This window comes from Cinclus cinclus, chromosome 2 (genome assembly GCF_963662255.1).
Source record: "Cinclus cinclus chromosome 2, bCinCin1.1, whole genome shotgun sequence".
Taxonomy (NCBI): Eukaryota; Metazoa; Chordata; class Aves; order Passeriformes; family Cinclidae; genus Cinclus; species Cinclus cinclus.
The window spans coordinates 115,734,546-115,757,845 of record NC_085047.1 but is presented as its reverse complement, the minus strand read 5'-3'; the positions used below and the strand labels follow the sequence as shown (position 1 = coordinate 115,757,845).

General features: G+C 45.7%; 1 protein-coding gene across 2 annotated transcripts; it reads left to right on the top strand.

Moving 5' to 3' along the window:
• The first annotated feature begins 1,987 nt into the window (after positions 1-1,987).
• MORC3 (MORC family CW-type zinc finger 3) lies at positions 1,988-22,379 on the top strand. Of its 2 annotated transcripts, none has more exons than XM_062488199.1 (17): positions 1,988-2,032; positions 7,156-7,228; positions 8,431-8,563; positions 10,203-10,417; positions 10,715-10,862; positions 11,143-11,290; positions 11,378-11,509; positions 11,747-11,866; positions 12,267-12,364; positions 14,321-14,425; positions 14,530-14,652; positions 14,764-14,838; positions 15,376-15,418; positions 16,350-16,534; positions 17,038-17,872; positions 17,988-18,151; positions 20,719-22,379. In XM_062488199.1, exons 1-17 carry the CDS (start codon positions 1,994-1,996, stop codon positions 20,870-20,872), a joined length of 2,790 nt encoding a protein of 929 aa, XP_062344183.1. In that variant the 5' UTR covers positions 1,988-1,993; the 3' UTR covers positions 20,873-22,379. The 2 variants fall into 2 exon arrangements, with proteins under 2 accessions (XP_062344183.1, XP_062344184.1); XM_062488200.1 differs by lacking the exon at positions 1,988-2,032 and adding an exon at positions 2,286-2,324.
• The last annotated feature ends 921 nt before the right edge of the window (positions 22,380-23,300 follow it).

The following is a 23,300-nucleotide window of genomic DNA, read 5'->3' as shown; positions in this document are numbered from 1 at the left end:
TCCTGATGTCAGGGGAGGCTGTGGAAACCTGGCCACTGTGGGCTGTGGTCTCCACACCCCAAACCCTGCCAGGGAAGGATCTCTGCTGGGTTTGGCTCTTTTGTGGGTGCATTCCTCTCCCTCAGTCCTGTTTATCCCTAGGCTGGGATGACTGAACAATAGCACATCCAGGGCTTTAACTTACAAAGTCCCAGTCAGGCATCCTTAGGGAGGCTTCTGTGCTTGTAGCTTCTTTATAGAGTTTTTGTTATAACGGGCAAAACCCTTTCATAACAATGTTCAGGGCATGAATCATTTCAGTCCCTGGCAGGCTCCTCATGATCCCAGCACCACCAGCATTAAATTGAAGTGTGAACAAAGACTGTCCAACTAATTGAAGTTAGAAAGTGGTATGGTTATGACACATAGCGAGAGGTAAATTCACAGAGCTCCTGCTCTCCATTTATTCCCAAAAATCTTACATATTCATAGATTGACCCCATACACCTATATATATGCATTACCTAACCCTGCCTACCCTGCTTTGTATTAAAATGAGCTCAAAGGCCTTTCATGCTTGCCCAGTTCTTTCCTCCAGATGAATTGCTGGGTCTTGAAATGAGTCCGTTTCTACGATGAAGTCAGGGATGTCTTCCTCATGGTCAACTTTTCACCTCTGCCTTGTTTCCAGGCTCTCTGGTCCCTTGGCCATGGTCCAAACTCCCCAACCTGGTTCTGGCTGGTTTTGGGGCCCAGGTGCAGTTATGTTTTTTTCATCTTTACAATGCCCTATCCTCCCATCCTGACACAACAAAGCCAAGCAAATGATATATTGTCTTAGTTCTAGCTAGCTCCATCTGCTAATAATTAACTTTTTTACATTGCTTCTACTCTCCTTGCTAAATTCTTAATCATTATATGTATTGTTTCGATCCCCTAACTGAACTCTTAACCCTTTAATTCTTTTAGACCCTTGATTCACAAATGCCACATCCACAAGTTTTTAGAACATTTCCAGGGGGAGCCAGACAGGAACACTCAGAGTGCCCAGAGAGCAGAAACGCTGTGGGAAAGTGCCCCAGTGGGAAAAGCACTGGGGGTGCTGGTGACAGGGGCTGGACACGAGCCCAGGGGTGCCCAGGTGGGCAAGAGGCCACTGGCAGCTGGGCTGGATGAGGAATTGTGTGTCCAGCAGGAGCAGGGCAGGGATTGTCCCTCTGTGCTGGCACTGAGAGACCCTCGAGGGCTGTGTCCAGTTGTGGCTCCTGCAGGAGAGCCCTGGAGGGGCTGGAGCGTGTCCAGGGCAGGGAACGGAGCTGGGGAAGGGGCTGGAGCCCCAGGAGGGGCTGAGGGAGCTGGGAAAGGGGCTGAGCCTGGAGAAAAGGAGGCTCAGGGGGGACCTTGTGGCTCTGCACAACTCCCTGACAGGAGGGGCAGGGGAAAAATGAGAGGAGATGGCCTCAAATGGCACCGGGGGAGGCTCAGGTTGGAGATTGGCAAAGAAAATTTCCCTGTCAGAGCGGTCAGGCCTTGGGATGAGCTGCCCAGGGAGGTTTGGAGTCACTGTCTGTGGGAGTGCTCAGGAGCAGTCTGGATGTGGCCCTTGGGGACAGGAGGAAAGGGAACGGCCTCAGGCTGGGCCAGGGCAGGCTCAGCTGGGACAGCAGCAGGAATTTCCCCATGGAAAGCGTGCTCAGGCCTTGGCAAGAGCTGCCCAGGGAGGTTTGCAGTGCCCATCCCTGCAGGTGTCACCTGGACGTGGCACTCAGTGCTCCGGGCTGGGTGACACGGCGGGGACGGATCACAGCCTGAGCCGGGCGGTTCCGAACCCTTTTCCCATCCAACCCATCCCTCGCTCCGCTCCGCCGCCCTCCCCTCACAGCGCCCCCAGCCCCGCCCCCCGCGCTCAGGGGGCGTGGCTTCACCTCAAGCCCCGCCCCGTGCGCGCGCCCGGTGCCGGAAGCGCGAAAGGGCCGCGGGGAGGCGGAAGCGCGCGCGCGGCCGCGGCCCGAAGATGGCGGCGAAAACACAGGGCGGGATCCGCCTGAGCGCGGTGAGTCTGAGGGGGCGGCGCGGCCGCGGCCGGCCGGGGGAAGGCACCTGAGGGGCCGGCTCCTTCCAGCTTGCTGCTATGGCCAGGGACACCTTCCACCAGCCCAGGCTGCTCAGAGCCCCGTCCAAGCTGGCCTTGGACTCTGCCGGGGTCACTCCCTCAGTGAGGGCGGGGAGCGCCGCCTCGTCTCTCCCGGGGGGGGGACGTGGGGCCGGAGCTTTATTCCCTTATCCCGGCTCAAATCCTGGAAAATTAACTTCTCTGGGTCCTGCCGGGTTGTGCCGAGGGGAAGGTGAGGGCTGGGGGTGGGCTCGGTGTTGGGGGAGGGATTTCCCAGCCTCTGGTGAGCGACGTGACCTCTAATTGCCAACTCATAACTTCCAATCTTAACTGCTTTTATTGCAAGCGGCCTAATTAGATTTTAACCCTAGTTGCGCCCGATAATGAGTGTTCACGCAGGTAAATGCTGCTTTGTTTTGCTTTTCGGTCGTAGTATTGTTACTGGGCTGTTGTGGCAATTGGTCGTTTATTTGTGCTGATGTAAATGAAGTTAAAGGTGCTTTTTCAGGTGAAACAGGAGGGTTTTTACTAAGTCAATGCCTCTAAACCTCACCTAGAGTTACACCTGGCTCATCACCTTGCTTTAGAACAGTGAAAAGAAGCAGGGGCACTACGATGAGTAATTTATGAAATAATTGAGTGAAAAATATGTGTTCGAATATGCTCAGTACGGCTGGAATTAGAGAATAATTTAAGTTGGGAAAGACCTCCGAGATCATTGAATCCAACCTCTAGCTGAAATTTTACCAGCTGTTACTGATTTATGTTACCCCAATATCAGTTTCTGTTGCCTTTCTATTAATTTCTATTACCCTAATAAAAGTTGGCATGACTTTAGATATGAGCCCTAAACCTCATCTCCTTCCAGTTCCAAAATTGCATTTTAATTTTGATTTCAGGCCTTTAATTCTTGCAAGTGTTTGAAATCCACAGTTTGTGTGATATTTTATTGCAGCAGCGTTGTCTGCTTCTTTAGATAAAGATTTGGGTTTATTATTACATTTTGGACATATTATTTGTCTTCTTGAGAGGAAAAAGTATCAAAAATCTGTCAGTTCAGAGTTTAAAATCATTCTCAGGTTGAAGTCACTTTGCCAAGCTGAACTGTCAGAGGCACAAACGAAACAAGACTCACTTGGTAACTTTCTGAATTATTTTTAGGCTGATCTTTGGTGTTGTCTGCTGCAGGAACACCTGAGAATTTGCTTTCAGTGGCTTTCTAGTGAAACCTGTGGGTTTTGTTGTTTTTTTTTGTTTTTTGGGTTTTTTTTGCAGGGTTTTGTTTTTGGGTTGTTTTTTTTTTTTTTGCTCAGGTGAAGCAGCTGATGCAGTTTTGACCAGGTTTGTAAAAGTCTTTGTAACACACAGAATGGTGGGGAGAGCTGGTTCTTTGGGAATATAAAGTATTTCCCGTGGATTCAGAAGCACTGGGAGGGCCTGGGAACTCATTCCCACACTGTAATTTATCTCCTGCTGCTGCTCTGGCAATATTTTTGTCCAACTGAAGAATGAAGCAGCTCGGGGAAGTGATCCAGGATAGTATTTTAAGAGTGGTTTTTAATTTGGATCAGTCCCTTGACGTGGCTCATTGCACAGTCATGGACCTGGGATTGTGTAGCTGGGAGGAGAAATTTCAGGAAGTTTCAGGAGGAATTTCCCCATGGAAGGGGTGCTCAGGAATCAAAAGGAGCTGCCCAGGGAGGTTTGCAGTGCCCATCCCTGCAGGTGTCACCTGGAGGTGGCACTCAGTGCTCTGGGCTGGGGACAAGGTGGCCGTGGGGCACAGCTGGGACTCCGTGGGCTGGGAGGGCTTTGCCAGCCTCAGCAATTCCATGAAAATCACAGTGTTGTTCCCAAGAAGTTGTTAAATAAATGCAGGATAAACCAAGATTTGTTTTCCACTCAAATGCATGAATTACTGTAGTGGTGATGGGTAACACAACTAAAATTGATTATGTGCAAGCAATAAGTTCCTAAGATGAGGCAAACTCTGCAGGGGTTTGGCGTTTGTGCACTTTATGACCTGCAAGGGATGGAACAGTTCAGGTTTGCCTGGAAATCTGCAATTCCCAAAGCTGCCTGTGGTTTTTGAGGGATAAACTGCTTTATTCTGCAGTAATTGCTGGTTGTAACTGCAGGAGGTGCTGCTCTCAGGACAGTTTAGTTTCAGATACATCCAGCTGGAAGAAGTGGGTGGTTTGAGTTGTATTTGGCTGCGCTTGGTCTCGGCTGAAAAAATGAAATTACTAAACAAAACCCACTTAGTAACAAAATATGTTTGTCTGAGCGAGCAAAACAGCTGGATTGGCAAAGCGAGTGTTCAGCTCTTACTGAATCTCAATTAATTATGAGCTAATTAAAGTGGCGCATTGATGAATGAAGTGCGACTTAAATATTTCCTGATGAGTTCATCAGGAATTAGGGAGTGGTTGCTGACAGCTGGGTTGCTCTGGAGGAAACTACAAAACTGACAGCCTTAAACCACTGTTCTGCTGTTCTTTAATCTGGTTTTGTGCCCTTATTTCAATGCCTGGCATGAGAAAGGCCAGGCTGGATGGGGCTTGGAGCATCCTGCTCTGGTGGCAAGTCTTGGAACTGGGTGGTCTTTGGGGTGCCTTCCAACCCAAACCAGTCTGGAATTCTGTGATCAGGTGCTGCTGTCTGCTCCGAGGTAACTTTGCCATGAATTCCCCATGGCATACTTGCTCACCTTTTGCTGAGGGATGGGAGTTCTGAGAGCCAAAACCCCATTTGTTCCAGTTCCCATCTTGCAGCCCTTTCCGTACCTGTTACAATTCCCAGTCCTGTGAATCACCTTCCAGCCCTTCTCAAGCCCTCCCCAAAGCAGTGATCCAGAGAACATGGGCACAATTCCTGTCATGTTGTTTTCTGAATTCCCAGTGGTTCACAACAGGGAAGTGAGGGGTGGAGCTGTTGTGTTACACAGGCAAGGTTTGATTTTTGTGCGCACGGAATGATTTTTGTGGCAAACGACAGGCAAAAAAAGGACATTTATTGATGATGATCATGTCACTCTGGGTGACACTGAGGTTCTTTCTGTCCTTCCTCAGCATTATCTGATGGTCAGGGGAGGTGTTTCTTCTTTTCAGAAGGAATTTTCTTCCTGGAAAGGGTGCTCAGGCCTTGGCAAGAGCTGCCCAGGGAGGTTTGCAGTGCCCATCCCTGCAGGTGTCACCTGGACGTGGCACTCAGTGCTCTGGGCTGGGGACAAGGTGGCCGTGGGGCACAGCTGGGACTCCGTGGGCTGGGAGGGCTTTGCCAGCCTCAGCAATTCCATGAGATTCCCTAGTGTGAGTTGATGCCTCTGTCAAAACCACAGTCAGGACTTCTTGCCAAGTCCCTATTGCTGAGATTCCAGGGAATCCAGCACTTGCAGCCTCCTGTATGGCTGGAGTTGTTCAGTATTTCAGCAGGGAGTGAGCAGATGCCAAATCTCTGAATGTGCATCCCTGGGATTTTTAAATATGGTTTTGTTTTGCCAGGGAGGGATTCAGGTAGGTAAAGCCCCACGAGTTGTTTCTGGTGGATATTGATCCCAAAGCTTAGAAAACAAAGGAGCAGATGCTGCCAGCTCTGTGAAGGTGAAGAGTCTCACCTGGGGCTCTGTGGATCCCCTGAGTTCCTCTGCAGCAGAGAGAGAAATCCAAAGATCCTTCTGCCCATGTGCTATGGCACATGTGAGATTTCCATTAATAACCCAGAGGAATTTTCTTTTGGATTCAAAATTACTTGGAAGTGTTTGTTGGGAGCACCCTGACTTAGCCTGGTTCCCTGCACCAGATTTTGCAAACCTGAAGCTCTGAAGCACAGATGGCACCGAGGAACGTGGTTTCTGTTCCCACTGGTGCTCCATGGAGAAATGCAGGGATTAAGTTGCACTTGGAAGTGTGTCATGTGCTGCTGTGACCTGAGGATTGAGGTGACAGCTCTTGGCACTTTCTGTTGCTCTGAGCCAGGGCTGCTGCTTCTCCCTGTGCCTTTCTCCTGCTCTGGTGCCTGGTTTGTGGCTCTAGGATTTGCTTTTAGCATCATTCCTTTTCACCTTGGAGGTCTGAAGTGGCTGCTTGCTTTTATTTGCGCTTTTATTTGCACTTCATACCTTTATAAAAGTGCTTGTCAATGAGTAATTCTGTAAAAATTATGCAGTATGGATAGGTACACGGTATTTTAAAATATCTCTCAGTTTTTCTCTGGGTAATAATGTGGATTGTGTTCTGGTTTTTGTGTAACACACTGGTACAAGGGCTGTTTTCAGTGTTAGGTGTTCATGGTGCTGCTTTTTCTGCCATCACCACAACTCTGGCAGGGGGGCTTGAGCAAATCTGTGCAGGGGTTTGTGTTAAAGGCTCCGTAGGAGTGTAGTCATGGATTTCCTCTGGGATAATGCAATCACAAGGATCAGTTGCAGTTAAAATTTCTCCAAATGTTGTACAGGCAGGTCCTTCACTTACATGGATCTTTAGTTCTGGTTAAGTCTTAAAGTGAGTATGTGTGAGCCTAGGCTGGGGCTGCTTGGCAGTTCTTCTGTCACTGACATCTCCAAGTTCCATCCCATAAGGAGGTGCTTTATTTGCATATTTTCATCTAACTCAGGCAGTGGCTGTGCCTCTGGGTGTGTGAGATCCAACTGCTAAAAGCACAAAGCAGCTCCTGAGAGGGCATTCTGGTCACTGTGAGCACAGACAGTGACCACAGAGGGTATTGGGTGCTTCATGTGAAGTTTGAGATGTGAGTTTTTAATGTCTGAGAGCTTCTGTTACTGGGTTTGAACCTCAGCTTTGATGTTTTCTGTAACCTCTGGCATCATTAGATAGCAGTAGTTCCCTACATTTTTATAAATACTGTTAGGATGACAACCCATGCTCAGACTGTGCTGAATTAAGAGTTGTATTAATATTCCCTGCTAATACCCAGTAATCAATTTAATTACAGCCTTTTGCTAGCGTTGTCCAAACAAACTTTGTGGGATCTTCCTTTATTTAACAGGCTGGTTTCTGCCTTGGAGAGCACAAACTAATGCTCCTGCTTATGCTTTATTCCAGCTGTGTCCCAAGTTCTTGCACACCAACTCCACCAGTCACACCTGGCCCTTCAGTGCAATTGCAGAACTCATAGGTAGGTGATCAGTAGCTCGGGATAATTCTTGTTTCTTGTTACAAACCCTTTTTCCTTCAGGAAGGGGAGGACCTGGCTGCCCATCCTTGGAGTTTTGTTCTTGGTTCTGGTCCTGTTACCTTGTGCATCTGTTTATTAGCTCCTGTTGGTCATCTTGCCTTGGATTTGGAGCAGGAGTTCATTGGACATGTCCAGTGTTCCTCTTTTCCACAGTCAGCTGGTTCCTCAAAGTAAGGGTGTGGACCCCAGCCAAGCTGATTGAGCACTTTGCTGCTGCCAAAGGGAGAAACTCCTCTGCTCATACACCTTTCCCCTTTTTTTCCTCCCTCCCCTTTCCCCCTTTTTTTCCCCCTCCCCTTTTCCCCCTTCCTTCCCCCCTTTGTCCCCTTTCTCTCAGATAATTAACCTAACAGAAGAAAACAGGGATTTTTCAGCTGGAGAAGGCCAAAGCTGTCCCAAAGGAGGAAACCAGAGCCCTGTAGCTGTGGAAAGGCTCTTTTGGGACCACAATCTGTTAAATCATCTCTGCTCTTTTCACACTCCTAATACTTCCAAACTTTCAGTTGTTTCAGCATCCTCTTTTGTGATGCTGAAATACATTTTATGAAATACTTCACTCTGTTGCAATTTGGATCTAAAGTTCACAGGAAGAAACCTGCCAAGCTGTGGTTCCTTTTCTTGGCTTGAGCTGTTCTGTGTCTCTCAGCTGAACCTGCGGGACAGGCAGCGAGGCAGAGGTGCCATCACATCCCAGCCTTCCTCCCCCTCCCAAATCCCAGGGGATGAGGGGAAGAGATGGAACCAAGTGCTGCTGAGGCAGCTGAGGGCTTTGTGGAGCCCTGATTTCTCTTTCACTCGTGTTTGCCTCTTTCACCTTCTGTCAATAGGAAGCTGAGTCTGAAGCATTTTGCTCCCCTCTGTAAGGGCTGGGAGAAAGCAGACATTGCACCAGCTGCTCTGCAGGCAGGAAATGCAACTGGAGCCTTGGCTTGGGGCTTGCTTTCATTTTCTGTTCTGGTGTGAGCTGCTCCCCCCCAGCTACCTTCTTGGTGTCTGTGTTGCTGTCAGTGATAATCTGGGGAATTTGGGGTTGCTTTGGGTGAGGTTCCATCCTAGGCCTTTCATTTACTTTAAAGCGTGTTTGCACTCAGTTGAATGTTTGTTTTCACGTCTCCCACACTGTTTGCTTTCCTTGCCCTCAGATAATGCCTATGATCCAGATGTGAGTGCCAAACAGATCTGGATTGACAAAACAGTCATCAATGACAACATCTGCCTGACGTTCACGGATAACGGCAACGGCATGAACTCGGAGAAGCTGCACAAAATGCTCAGGTGGGCAACCTCTGCACTGTCCTCTACAAATTCCAGCCCTGCTTCTGTTAGTGCTCACTTTATTCCTGTTTCTCATCTCTCATTGATTGATTTTCCTCAGAAATTCAGCATTTCTGAAGGTGCTGAATGTCCAGGTGGGACTCCAGAGCGGGCAGATGCTGCTAAAGCTTCCCTGTAGCTTTGTCAGAGAACTTTTACCTTGTAATTTCCTTTTACCCTTCCTCTCAGCCTTCCCTTTATGCTGTGGCAACTCTCTGTAGTGCCTGCCAGTGGAGATAAGGAAAACTCAAATATTTTATTTTTACTGTCATCATAATCATCATTACTAATTGCTTTAGTTTAGTTAGTGAATGAGAGAAAAAGAAAGATTCACCTCAAACCCACTGGAATATTAATAGTAGGATTGTAGAAATAGTAGGATTGTAGAAATACTAATGAATTTTCTATTTTTTAAATAGTTGTCTATCTATCTTTAAATATTCTGTAGGGTTGGAACTGATTTTTCTCTTACTTCTACAGTACCAAAAATCTTTCTGTGCAATTTCTCTCTTAGTGTAAAAAATTGCTCTGCCTGCAGATTTAAATTTGAGCAAGCTTGAATTCAAACTGTTATTTTTCTGTTGGATACCATAATGAATAGCTTCCTAAATTCTATATGCAGTTGCCTGTTTTACTTGAAGTGTGATATGGAAATGGGAAACTTGTGGATCAAACATTTTCTAGGAAGTGGAGAGGGGAAAAAGACAGGGTTGGGGCTTTTTATTAATATTTATTGTGAAACTACAGGATAACTATCAGTATCCCATAAGAATACTTTTCCACCTCATTCCAGACTTGATATTTCTATTCCATATTTAAGAGCTGGAAGTAGATTTTCCCATGGTTTTGCTGTGTGGTTTTAGTAACGTTGTTCAGGTGATTTTAGGATTTAATTGTTCAGGAGTCCCTGACTGTTGGATCCCTGAACCTGGGATTTTTGAGCTTTCTGTGCTTTCTGATGCTGACCTCCAGGAGAACACTGCTTTTGACCTGAGGCCTTGGAGAAAGATTCCCAAATTGAGTGATGGAGTTAAAATCACTGGTGTGTAGTTGAAATAAAAATGTGTAATTTCATGTGGTGAATGATTTGGAATGTGGGGTTTTATAATGTAGTCGTAGGTATGGGACAAGAGGTATGGAGGTTCCTGGGTGTTGTCTCTTTCTTTCTTCTTGTTCCTTCTTGTTCATAATTTCAGGTAGTTTTTGGTTGGATAGTTAGTGCTGCACTGAGGATCACAGGTGTTTGGTTATTGAGTCAAAAGTACAAATAATGTAAATGCTAGCTTTTAATTAGATATTCAGCCTTTAAAAGACCTTGTGACCTTGAAACACCTCAATTTTCTCACCTTTGGCTTGAGAGCTACAAGTGCTGAAGAACTCTCTGTACTTGAAATAACCTTTAATAAACAACAAAAAATCCATCTCTCGAGCATTCAATCCTGACTCTGAGCGAAGGCAAAAGAAAAAAAAAAGCTCTAAAACAAGAAAGTTAGGTTAAGTAAGTCAGCAAATCCTGCACTTGCACCTCTGGATGCCTCAAGTTTTCCAGGGATTTTTTTCATTTTTGAAGCCCACCCTCCTCACGTTTTCCATGCTGCAGCTTTGGCTTCAGCGAGAAGTCGGTGATGAACGGCCGCGTTCCCGTGGGGCTCTACGGCAACGGCTTCAAGTCGGGATCCATGCGCCTGGGCAAGGATGCCATCGTCTTCACCAAGAATGGGGACACCATGAGCGTGGGGCTGCTGTCCCAGACTTTCCTGGAAGTCACCAAAGCAGAGCATGTCATGGTTCCCATCGTGACATTCACCAACCAGCATATCCTTTCAGCGTTCCCCGTGAGAAGCTGTGGGTACGTGGCGAATTCTGGGGGACGGCGTCACTCTGAGGAAATCCCCGGCTGCTTTTTGTGGGTGTTTGTGTCCATGTTCTCTCCTTGGGGAGGAGTTACAAACCAGAAAATGACATCTGAGGTGCTGTAACCGGTTAAAACTTTTAACTTCGTAGGAGTTCTTGAGATGTGGAATGAAAAGTTGGGAAAGTGAGTCCAAAAATTTGCTTATGTTCTGAAATCTTGACTGCATTCCAAGTCCTTCTCCTTAACACAGTGCCCACGGCTGATCAGTGATCCAGCAGAATCCAAGAACAGCCTCAAGGCCATCCTGACGCATTCCTTGTTCTCTACTGAGGAGAAGTTACTGGCAGAGCTGGATGCCATCATAGGAAAAAAAGGCACCAGGATTATCATTTGGAATCTTAGAAAGTAAGATAAATCCAGTCTCTTACTTCTCATTAATTTCACATTTTCTTTCAGTGTATGCAAACATAGAAGGATTTGGGGGTTCTTTGTGTGTGGAATAACTGGAACAAGCTGTGTGCAGTTAAAAAAAAAAAAAAGGGGAAGCTGGACTCAAATGTGAATTTTAGCAAATCTCTGAGGAATTCCCCTTTTTTCCCTTCTTTCCTAGCTCCACCACAACACCTCCTCTTATATTTGCTTTTTTCCCCCTATAATTAATACATTTTTCCTTCTTAATTCTTAGAGATAAAAACAACAAACCAGAATTTGACTTTGACAAGGATAAATATGACATTAGAATTCCAGAAGACTTGGATGAAACAGGAAAAAGAGGCTACAAAAAACAGGAGAGACTGGACCAGATTGTTCCAGAAAGTGATTACTCGCTACGAGTACGTGTTGGATTTTGAAAATTTGATTTCTTTTTGGAAGCTGGGGAGTGTAAATGTTTTAATTTTAATATAATGTGTGTTTTGTAGGCTTATTGCAGTATTTTGTACCTGAAGCCAACCATGCAGATCATCCTGAGAGGACAGAAGGTGAAAACACAGCTGGTTTCCAAAAGTTTGGCCTTCATCGAGAGGGATATTTACAGACCCAAATTTCTCAATGTATCCTTTAATATTTCCATTGCAGAACTGAATTCTGTGACTGGATTCTGTTGCAGTTACACTGATGAATTTGGGGTTATTTTTTTTGTTGTTGTTGTTTGTTTGTTTGTTTTTTTTAGTCATGCTGAAGGAATCATGTCATTATGAGAAAATGAAGCTCTAAGACCCACTGAGAGTATCTGTTATTTTTTGTGTTCCATGAGGGTCACCCTGTTTTTCCTTAATATCTGCTCAAAGGCCAAAACAGTCAGAATTACTTTTGGATTTAACTGCAGAAACAAAGATCATTATGGAATAATGATGTACCACAAAAACAGACTCATCAAAGCTTATGAAAGAGTTGGCTGTCAGTTAAAGGTAAGAGATTGAGGCTTCAAAATATTTTGACACCTTGACAAATTTCCTCCAAACACTGATTTTAACAAAGAATATGGATGGAAAGCAAGATATTGATGCATGCTTTATAAAATCACCTTTTGTGCTGTATGCAGCAGTTAAAAATTGTATTAAATTGTTTGGTTTTGGGGCTGTTTGATAGAAAAATATGAATCTGAGCACATCTTTCAGGACAAAAAGAGGGGTGGAACAGAGGATTTGTTATTTAGGGGGTTTGTATCAAGATCCTCTCCTTGGAGTCACAAGCCAGAAAATCCTTTTTACCCAATGTAGATACAGTTAATAATTACCTCCAGCAAACTCTTGCAGTACTGGCAAGGATTTTGTGTTGGTTTTCTTGATAAACTTTAATTCTTTGCAGGCAAACAACATGGGTGTGGGTGTTGTTGGGATTATTGAATGCAACTTCCTAAAACCAACTCACAACAAACAAGATTTTGACTACACCAATGAATACAGGTATTTTTTATCTGCATTTTCTCTCCCATATTACCATTTCCTGGGAATTGCTTGAAAAAGCTGCTCCTTTTAATAGGAAAGAATGAAAGTTTCTGGTGTTCTGGCCAAACCTGGTTTAAATGCCAACAGCTCCTTTTGACCCTTTTTTGTCTGCCCCCTCTTTGTCTCTTTCCTTATAAATATTTTCCCACAATATCCACGCCATCCTTGTTCCCACATTTTTCTCTGGATATTCTTTTGTGGCTGTTCAGGAGGAGGCATTTTCCCAACAGTGCTTTTAATGTGGATTTTAATGTGGAAATTTTGGGCATGGATTGCAAACGTTGGTGAACCTGATTGGGAATGTCCTTGGCAGGCACAGCGAGCAGGGAATGGTTTCCATTTGTTGGGGTTTTTTGAACACATCACGTGGAAGGGGGGTTTCCTCAATCCTTTGGGTTTGGTTTATCTGTCAGCACCCCAGGAAATCTGGGAACTTTTATAAATAAGTCAATATCCAGAGAAGTGGGGAGAACCACAGGATCATCAGGGTTGGAAAAGACCTCCAAACCTTTGAGTGCCACTTCCAGTTGTTCCTGGACATAACTTTGGGGTGGCAGTATGAGTTAATATTAGAATTAAATTATAATGAACCAAGTTCATCTGAGGAGAGGAATTTCACCCCAGCTGCTGCTTCAGCAGCAAAACAGCTTCTCCTGTCTTGGCTGCTCTGTGTTCTGTCAGCTCCTGGTCCCTTGGAGCTCCCATTCCTGCAGGGATTCCAGCAGGACCTGGCTGTGGTGTCTCCCCTCGGCTGCCTTGTTGATTTGTTTATCACCCAGGAACAGATTCCCTGCATGCCAGCTGCATTCCAGGGAGCAGCAGCTGCATTTCACCTCTGATTTCAGTCCTGTCACAGCGGGAATGTAACTTCCCAACTTCCAGCCACTTCCCTCCCCTGCACTTGGAATGTGGGTGGGCACAGAAATTGAAGCATCTTCTGTGCTGCTTTTTCTGCCAGGTGTCCTCCACGCTTCACAGGATGCTTTTGGTCTGGGCTGGAAATTCATGAACGTGATGGAAAAGTGCCCTGCACTCCTTCCCTCCCCAGAAAAGGGATGTGGTGCCATCCATGCCTCACTGCTCATTTCTGCCCTTCTGGAGCCCCTGGCTCAGCAGTGCCTGGGCTTCAGAGCTGACCTGGGTGCAAGCTCTGGGTCACACTGAGTTCAGTGCACAAACATTTGTGTTGGTTCAAGGCCGGGGCGGTGTCAGGTGCTGAGCCCAGGGAGGGCTGGGCCTGGTTACTCATGCACTGCATTGCTCAGAGGTGAATTCCACAGGCTGGCAGGGGCTGTCCTCTCCTCCAGCTCACCCGGGGGCTTTGTTGTTGTTCCTCCCTCTTCCTTCTGGCTGTGCCAGCTCTGGGAGTCCCTGAGCTGCACCAGCAGCAGGAATCAAAACTGAAAATTACCCGCTCCCGTTATCAGCGTGCAGGCTTTGTATAACATTGAGGTGATCGAATGTTTGCCAGCTCCTTGTTGTAAGGTTGGACGTCAGCTGAGAGTAGCCATGAACCTGCACTTGGGATGTACAGGAACAGCCAAGGCGAGGTGCTGGATTGGTTTCGTGCTTTTAAAAATTCTCTGGTTGAGGCTGAACTGGTGAAGTCCCTCTGGGATTTGCTCTGTCCATCACCGACACTCTTGATTTTTCAGTGACTCGTATTTTCAGGAATTCCTTTGCTGACAAACATGACTTCATACAATTCCTCATTTCTACAGGTTTCTAAATAAAAAAAAAAACTTCATAAAAGGAAAAAAAGGAAAATACTTCAGAAAAGCTTTTTTTCCCATTCTTGTGCAATTAGAAATATTAAAGTGGTTCATGCACTTATTCTGTCACTGGAGTTTATGAAGGTTCTTACTGTGCTAGAATTGGATTATTCACGGTGGCCTTAAATTCTTTTCTTTGCAGACTCACGATAGCAGCCCTGGGAGAAAAGCTCAACGATTACTGGAACGAGATGAAAACCAAGAAAAACGAGGAATACCCCTTAGCTCTGCCCGTGGAGGAGATCCAGTGAGTCCCACTGTGACAGCAGAGAGCTGCACATGCAGGCACTGCTTTACTGGCAGCAGAGCACTCTGATGTGCAGATCCTGATGGGTTTTGGCTTTTCCCCAGGAAACAGCCTGACCAGACGTGGGTGCAGTGTGACGCCTGCCTCAAGTGGCGGAAGCTCCCGGACGGAATCGAGCACTTGCCGGAGAAGTGGTACTGCTCCCTCAACCCTGACCCCCAGTTCCGGTAAGGACACGGCCCGGGGACACCTCCCGCTCCTTGCTGATCACCTGGCAGCAGCAGGGCTCTTCAGCTCCTTCTGTTGTGGGTTTTTTCCTGTCCCTTTCCTTCCCTCAGGAATTGTAACGTGCCGGAAGAACCAGAGGATGACGATTTAATACATCCCACATACGAGAAAACCTACAAGAAAAAGTGAGTTCTGGAGGCTTTTGCAAAGGCTCTCGGCACTAAAAGCTACCAAGGAAAGCTGTGCAGCAGTTGGGGTGGAAGTCCAGCTCCCAGAGGGATGATGTTCCATAGGATCTGGCAGTTTGGGACATCCCAGAAGCACTCTGAGGGCTTTTAGGAGACCTTGGCTGTGTAATTTTCAAGGTCCGCGTGGAAGAATATTGAAAAGATCAGTACATTTATTTAGGAAATAAAAGGGTTCGTAGCTGAAAAAACTGATTGGGGTAATTGTGATGCTGTCTGACATTCTAGGAGTGGGAGTTTGGGGTTGTTTTGAATATTTTAATAAATAATCTGGAGGGAATTTGTCGGAAGTTAAACTAACTTCAGACAAGCTCACAGCTTCCTGAGGAAATTTTCATTCAATGAACAAGAATATTTGGATTGTTGTACGTAGCTGAGATGAGGACTATCATGTTTGCTTTTACATTTAGTTTTTATAATGAATGAACAGCTTGAATCTAAGCTCTTAATTTCTAATTTTTCCTCGCTGCTGTGCAGGGACAGGGAAAAACTGAAGAGGAGACTGGAGTACAGCCACCAGGTAACTCCTGAAGCTGGCAGGAGCCTGCCCTGGCTTCCAGTGTCTGCTTTAACACCCAGTTTTACTCTGATGGCTCTGCAGGATTTGCTTACCATGAGGAAATCCAAAATCCATGGTTTTTTGCTGCCCAATGATGGAAAATCTACTATTTCTTTCTCCTTAGGAAGGAGTTTGAGAGGACAGAGGTCTCTGGCCAAAACTAGAAGAGATGTCAGTCACTCGTGGCTGTTTTTGTGGCAGGACAGCCAGTTCTTGAAAGGGGGTTTGTTGGAGAGAGATGTGATGAGGATATGAAAGTAAAAATGAACTTAACACAGAGGTGGAATGGCTGCACTTGTGCAAGGAGACACTCAAATTCAGATTAAACCCAGTAGCAGATCAAGGTGTTTGATGGGAATGTCTGGGTTGTAATTCTGAATCAAATTTTCTAAGTGGGATTTACTTTCAGTTGCATTGAAAGTCAGTTTCTGACCTAAGATCACTTCTTTTCATGAGAAGAGATGCTGCATGTGCTGTTTTAACCTATTTATCTCATTTTATTGTTTCCCTGCCCTTACATCTCCCCCAGTACAAAAAAATTTCTGAAAGTGAAGTAATTGCTCATTCTGGGCCAGCTGAGTGAACCCTGAGCAGCTTTCCCAGGGATGTCTGTCCTGGAGTTTGTGTCTGATGGGCAGACTCCTGACAGAGCCACAGCTTGGGAAAAGCTCTTGCCTGGGATTCTGCACAGCACTTCAAAATGAAAAACTGGGATTTGGTTTAGTCTGGTCAGGCTTTTTCATCCCAGAATCCTGAGCCTGGGTTCAAGGAGGTACTTGGATATGGAAATGTCAGAATTGTAGGTGTTGGTATATAAAGAACTGCTTCAATCTCTCCTGAATAATCTACTAATACCTGTTTATTTCCATTCTTAACTTACATTGTCTTGTAGATCAATAATGAAATCTTTTTAAAAACATCTGTTTCTTCAAGTAAAGACTTCAAAACATTCTCACCTCCGAATACAAAGGAAGCTCTTCCAAGGTTACTTCTACCAAAATCATCAGATGCTTCTGGTAGAAGATCTCTGCCTATTTTAATTAAAGTACCTTCCCCTCATTTGGATGCTGATAGCAGGTGAGTGGACGTGTACAAAGGAGATTGCTGCTTGTTCCTAAAATTAAGAACTTAATGAAAATGATGGTATTAGGGGCAGCTTCAGCTGCTAAAATTCCTGTGGGAATTTTGGAAGCATGGGAAGCTCCAGGTTAAAGAAACCTGGAGACTTTGTCAAGTACAAAAGTGAGTGCAAGAAAATGACAAAGGAGCATTTTTAGTGATTGGTCTGCTCAGGAGCAGAGTTGGTGTTCTCCACACTCCACAGGCTGTTCTCCTGAAGCTCTGTGGGGATGTTCCTGGGAATTCTGGGTCTGTTTCAGAATGCTGTGGGAGTGTGTGGATGTCAGGCACTTGTTTTTACAGGAATTTACTCTGGCTACACAAATTCAAATCCCATGCAGGAGATTTTCTGGAGTGATAATTTTTAACAGTTGTTCAGAGAAACACTGCACACGGTTGGAAACAAATGATTTGGCAGCATTTTTGCAATAAACTGATTGTTTTAATATTTTCCTCCTCAGTCTCAAAAGGAGGACACAGAGCTGTGTGACACCCGTGTCCCTAAAGACACCTCGGATCAGTGACAGAACATTCAACAACCACGAGGAGGAGGATGATGATGATGAAGATGTCATCATTTTAGAGGAGAGCAGCACTCCAAAGCCTTCAGCAGATGCTGATGTTCCTGTGGTAAAAATGGAATGTATCAATTTGGACCAGGAGGAAAAGCAGAAGGGAAACACTCCCGTGGGGGAGCCTTGCAGTGCAAGCACTTCAGAGGCAAAAAGTGAACAGCTGAGCTCAGGAACACAGACAGAGCTCCCAAACCTGGTGGTGAAAAAGGAAGAGGTGGAAGACATCCCAGTGCAGATTCCTGGGGAAGAGACTGAAAAGGAACAGCACAAGGTCAATGGCGTTCCTGAGACACCTGCAGAGCTGGAAAATGAACTGAAAAATCAGCTGCAATCATTGAACAGGGAAAAAGAAATGTACCAAAGCAAATGTGAAGCGTTAACCAAACAAGTGGAAACACTGGAACAGCAGCTTTTGGAGATGAATAATAAATATGTAAAAAAGGAAATGTGCCATCAGGCAACGGAGACAGAGCCCTCCTTTGGAGAAGGAAGCACTGATGGGAGGAGCTTGGCAGAGGTGACAGCTCTCTATGAGCAGGCCCTGGGGGAAATAGCGACGCTCAAGGAGCAGTGCAGCACCCTGCAGAACCTAAAGACTGAGTGCAGCAAATGTGCTGATGGTGAGAGCAGGAGCGAGGTGGACGAGATCGCAGTGCAGCTGGATGATGTTTTCAGGCAGCTGGACAAGTGCACCACTGAGAGAGACAGATACAAAAGCGAGGTAAAACACTCCTGTCACTGAAATTCTCTCTGGTTTTTACTCCCTGTTTCATAGCACTTCTGCTGCACAGTGTTTTGAGTCGTTTTTGCAGCTTTATTTTTCTTTCGATTGGCAGATTGAAGTCCTTGAAGTGGAGAAGAATCAAATGGCCTGTCAGTGTGAGGAGCTCAAGGCAGAGCTGGCTCAGTTAAAAGCTTCAATCCCACAGGCTGTAGCACGTGCAAATGATTCTACCACCAGTAATGTAGAAGACTCTGTAAATTTTTCTGATGGAGAAAGGTATCAGTTTTGTTCTTTCTAGACATTATTGCAAGGTTTTTACTTGCTGGTTGTATTTTCAATGTTTTGGTGAAGGTTATGTCTGATAATTGTATAATAAAATGTGATGCTCAGAATTCTTTTCTACTGCCTTTTGTGACTCCTAACTAATGTTCTTTTTTTCAACCGAGTGATGTTTGTGATTTATGATGTATTTGTGTAAGCAGGATTGGCCACATTGCACAGCAGAATGGCAAACTGATAATTCTTAAAATATCCAAAATGTTGTATGATTTCTAAGCACAACTAGCAAACCAAGGAGAGGAAAGGGAGGCAGGAAAGAGGGTGATCATTATTTCCTGCTGTGTAATGAACTGCACTTTGAGAATCTGTTTCTCTGTCTTGAATCAACTGAAGAGACTGGATTTAAAACTTTTCTTTAAGAACTCCTTGCTGCAGGCGAATCCTGTAGAATCAGGGTCCAGGCTTGGAATTAAACAAGGCATGAAACTTCCAGCTGGAGAGCTTGGAGCTCTTGGGAAGTGGGAATAGCAAACACACAAAAAAGCCCAGAGCAGGTGGAAGCAGAGTGACCTGAGGTTCCTGCCAGAGGAGATCCAAGGGGGGAAGCATCACCTGAGATCAAAGGGGACTCAGTTAAGGCAGCAATTTAGCAAATTGGTCCTTGGGACCAGATGAGAGGCATTTCAGAGGGAGCTGAGGGCCTTGTAGTATCTCCAAAAGTTAAAATTTCTGGAAAAAAGCAGTTGTTCTCCCATGTTTAGGACAGCCAGAGCTCCATCCTGGCACTGCAGCCTCAAGCCCAGGGAAAACATGGAATAAATCTACCTGGAAGCCACCTGCAGCCCCATGAGAGTCAAAAGGGAGTAAGGACAACCAGCATGGGGGTGACTGAGGGCAAATGGGGGATCAGCAGCAAGGCCAAGAATAGAAAAAGCTTTTGCACCTCAAGTCCTGTGGCACTTTAAAAGAGGGGCTGGAGTGTGGCCAGGGAAGGGAAGAGAGCTGGGAAAGGGCTGGAAAACAAATCCTAGGAGGAGCAGCTGAGCTGGGAAAGGGGATGAGCCTGGAGAAAAGGAGGCTCAGGGGGGACCTTGTGGCTCTGCACAACTCCCTGACAGGAGGGGCAAGGACAAAATGAGAGGAGATGGCCTCAAATGGCACCGGGGGAGGCTCAGGTTGGAGATTGGCAAAGAAAATTTCCCTGTCAGAGCGGTCAGGCCTTGGGATGAGCTGCCCAGGGAGGTTTGGAGTCACTGTCTGTGGGAGTGCTCAGGAGTGTGGAGCAGGCCCCTGGGGATGTCATTTTGGGCTGATTGTTGGACTGGTTAATCCCAAAGTTCTCTTCCAACCCCAGGGATTCTGGGATTCATGGCCTGGGTGACAGAGCCAAATGAACTCAATAATTTCCTGACGCCATCAAATTGGAGGGAACTGAGGAGGGCAGAGCTGCTGCTGAGGGACCTTGACCATTGGGACAAACGGGCTGGAAAAAAGCCCCAGAAACTTCTCCCAGGGCACCTGTGAATTCCATGCAGGAGCACGAGCAGGAGGCAGCTCCTGGGAGAGCAGCTGGAGGGAGGTGCCGGGGGAGCCGCAGTGCAATGTGAGCCAGCAGTGCGCTCTGCTGGTGCCACAAACCCGCTCCTGCTGGGCTGCCCTGGGGAAGTGACTCCTCCCTGCTGCTGGGCGTCGGCAGCCCAGCCAGGGAGTGCTGGATCTGCCTCTGGGCACCCCGGCAGAGGGTGGCAGGGGAGTGGAGAAGGAGCTGGATGATTTCCAGAGACCCCTTTCAGTCTTAAAAAAAAGAAATTTAGCCGCTTTAAAAATGATCTGTCAGCATTTAATTTTATTTTTCCTTATAGCACTGACTTGTGTTTACTAAAAGAATTAGCAAATCAATGCAGGACTTGGAAGTAACTTCCCCCACAGGTTGATGGAGATATGGCAGCACTGGGAGAACTGGTCATGGAGATGATAAAGGATCTGAGAGTAGAAGGAAATGGGCCACTGAAGGGATGGCTCATGGCAAAACAATTTGATCAGGAAGAGGACACAGCAAGGACATCCAGGAAAGAAACCAAAAAAAAGGAGGCACTGCCTTTTCCCTGGGCTATAACTCTTATTTCCTATTTTTTCTAAAGCCTTTGGACGAACTCCTCTTTCTTGCCTTCTCCTCTCCTTTTCTCTCCTTTTGTTCTCATGGGTTGTGGTAGTTTGGGTTTCCCAATGGATAAAAACACCAGGGCTTAATATTGCTTTGAGTAATCCAGGTAGTGTGGAGTTAAGGATTGTACCAGTGCTTACTCTGAAATATTTCTGACAGCAATTCAGTTTTTGAAACTGGGGGGGATATTCCCCTTCAGGCTGAAGAAAAGCTTGGAAAAACCGGTAGATTTAGAAATAATCTTCATACAGCTTTACCTGCATCCATTTTTTTTTTTATTATTATTATTGGTTTAGGAGTGATGGAGCATCTCCAGTCTGGATTACCAGTGCAGCTTTGTTAGGTGGACTCTGAACACAGAATTCCATCTCCAACTAATCCTGTCCCATTCTCTCCCCAGCCTGAAGCTCCGCTCTCTCCGTGTGAACGTGGGACAGCTCCTGGCCACCATCATGCCTGACCTGGACCTGCAGCAAGTGAACTATGACATCGATGTGGTGGATGAGATCTTAGGGCAAGTGGTAGAACAAATGCATGAAATCAGCAGCACTTAAAAAAAATCTCAATGTTTTAGCAGAGTTTTATTGCTCTTCCATGATAACCTGTAGGTTCCAGACTGTAAATAGGGCTGCTTCACTTTATGTATTTGACATAGGTGGATCTCTCAGTGTAAATATTCCACATTTAGCTGTTCACTTCCTCCTCGAGGAACACTGTCAATACTGACCCACCCCGATGTACTTAATTAAGGACTTTGCTTTGGAAATGTATTTGTAATTAAATTTGCAGATATTTTTACTATTAGGAATCTTAATACTTTTCTACAGACACCTTTTGGTTGACTTTGGATCTTGTATAAGCATTAATACCTGTGAGTATTTCCTCTTCTGAAGTAGTGGAATATCTTAGAAATGAAAGAAAAAAAAAAAAAAAAAAACAAACCAAAAAAACCTACCTTGATTTCCTTCCCAGAGCTGTTGTATCCCACAGTGTTGTTCCATTGCTCCCAGCAGTGTTCTGTGTTGCATTCATGGGATAGAAATGTAAGTAGTGGGAATTTGGGCCATATTTGGGGAATATTTGTGTGGTACTACCAAAAGAAGGCTTCTTTAGGTTTTTTTTTTTCTTGAAAACTGGGGGTGGACCAGTTGGATAGAAGCAGTTGGAAGAGGAGGGATGTTTCTTTATCTGTGGTGTAAACTACAGGGTAAGCTAGAGCTGAAAATGTTCAGCTTCAACAGCTTTATAGACAGTTTTTATTATAGACAAAAAAAGGGAATTTCTCTTTTTCACATCTCCCCTTTTAGAGCTGTGTGCTCTAAATTTTCCCATTTCTCCATGGTCATGGGAAAACCTGGAAGCAATGGTACCAAGAGAAATTCCCAGGTAGCTGCAGGGATTTCTTTCCGAGTCATTGGGAATGACCAACTGGGTGGCAAAGACAGCAAATCCATCTTTGCCTCTGTGGGATTGGTCACCCAAAGAGCTATCCAGAAAAATGATTCTTGCATTTAAATATAAAAAATAATTTTTAAAGAATAATTTAATTAATGTTTAATATGTTAATTCTTAGGAAGTATCTATTTTTTTTTTTTTCAATAAAGCCAATCTTGTTGGCTTTTGCACTGCTACTGTCCTGAGTTAATGCCTTGGTGTCCCTTTTAGTTGTAGTTCAGTGGAATTCTTTCCATGGACAATATTTCAATGGAAGATCTCTATGCCAATAATAGGAATGCACTACTGTTGTACTTTATAAAGGAGAAATTGAATGTTTGATTTGGGAAGAGGTGGCTGTAATATAACTACGTATGATTTTGGCAAAGTTTATATTTCCCATTTCTTGGTGTGTAGCTTTTCCATTTCTTAATCATTATTTATTACGTTTCATCAGACTGTAGCTGAATTTCTTGTAGCCAACTGGCAAAATAGAGCACATGTCTATATTAAAAATGGCAAATTTACAATGTACATTTACACTTTGGACAACGGTGGACTTCTGGAAATGGTTTCTATTTACTTGTTAAAATGTATTTTTTGTAAAAAATAAAGATATAAATCGGAGTTTGAAGGATCCCAACATGTGTTTGTTTCTAAATAAACCCTGTGCAGAAGGGCTGAAATGTTGGGTGTTGGAAGAAAGCCTGCCTCAGTCTGGAGTTGGACTGGGCACACCAGTACGGAAATGGGGTGGGAATGGCTCAGTCTGGAGTTGGACTGGGCACACCAGTATGGAAATGGGGTGGGAATGCCTCAGTCTGGAGTTGGACTGGGCACACCAGTACGGAAATGGGGTGGGAATGCCTCAGTCTGGAGTTGGACTGGGCGCACCAGTACGGAAATGGGGTGGGAATGGTTCAGTCTGGAGTTGGACTGGGCACACCAGTACGGAAATGGGGTGGGAATGCCTCAGTCTGGAGTTGGACTGGGCACACCAGTATGGAAATGGGGTGGGAATGGTTCAGTCTGGAGTTGGACTGGGCGCACCAGTATGGAAATGGGGTGGGAATGCCTCAGTCTGGAGTTGGACTGGGCACACCAGTACGGAAATGGGGTGGGAATGGCTCAGTCTGGAGTTGGACTGGGCACACCAGTATGGAAATGGGGTGGGAATGGCTCAGTCTGGAGTTGGACTGGGCGCACCAGTATGGAAATGGGGTGGGAATGCCTCAGTCTGGAGTTGGACTGGGCGCACCAGTATGGAAATGGGGTGGGAATGCCTCAGTCTGGAGTTGGACTGGGCGCACCAGTATGGAAATGGGGTGGGAATGCCTCAGTCTGGAGTTGGACTGGGCGCACCAGTACGGAAATGGGGTGGGAATGCCTCAGTCTGGAGTTGGACTGGGCACACCAGTATGGAAATGGGGTGGGAATGGCTCAGTCTGGAGTTGGACTGGGCGCACCAGTACGGAAATGGGGTGGGAATGCCTCAGTCTGGAGTTGGACTGGGCGCACCAGTACGGAAATGGGGTGGGAATGGCTCAG

Coding starts and splice junctions, on each gene's coding strand:
- MORC3 (XM_062488199.1), top strand. CDS start 1,994: ATGGCGGCGAAAACACAGGGCGGGATCCGCCTGAGCGCG. Junction 2,033..7,155: donor GCGGGATCCGCCTGAGCGCG/GTGAGTCTGAGG, acceptor GCTTTATTCCAG/CTGTGTCCCAAGTTCTTGCA. Junction 7,229..8,430: donor TGCAATTGCAGAACTCATAG/GTAGGTGATCAG, acceptor CCTTGCCCTCAG/ATAATGCCTATGATCCAGAT.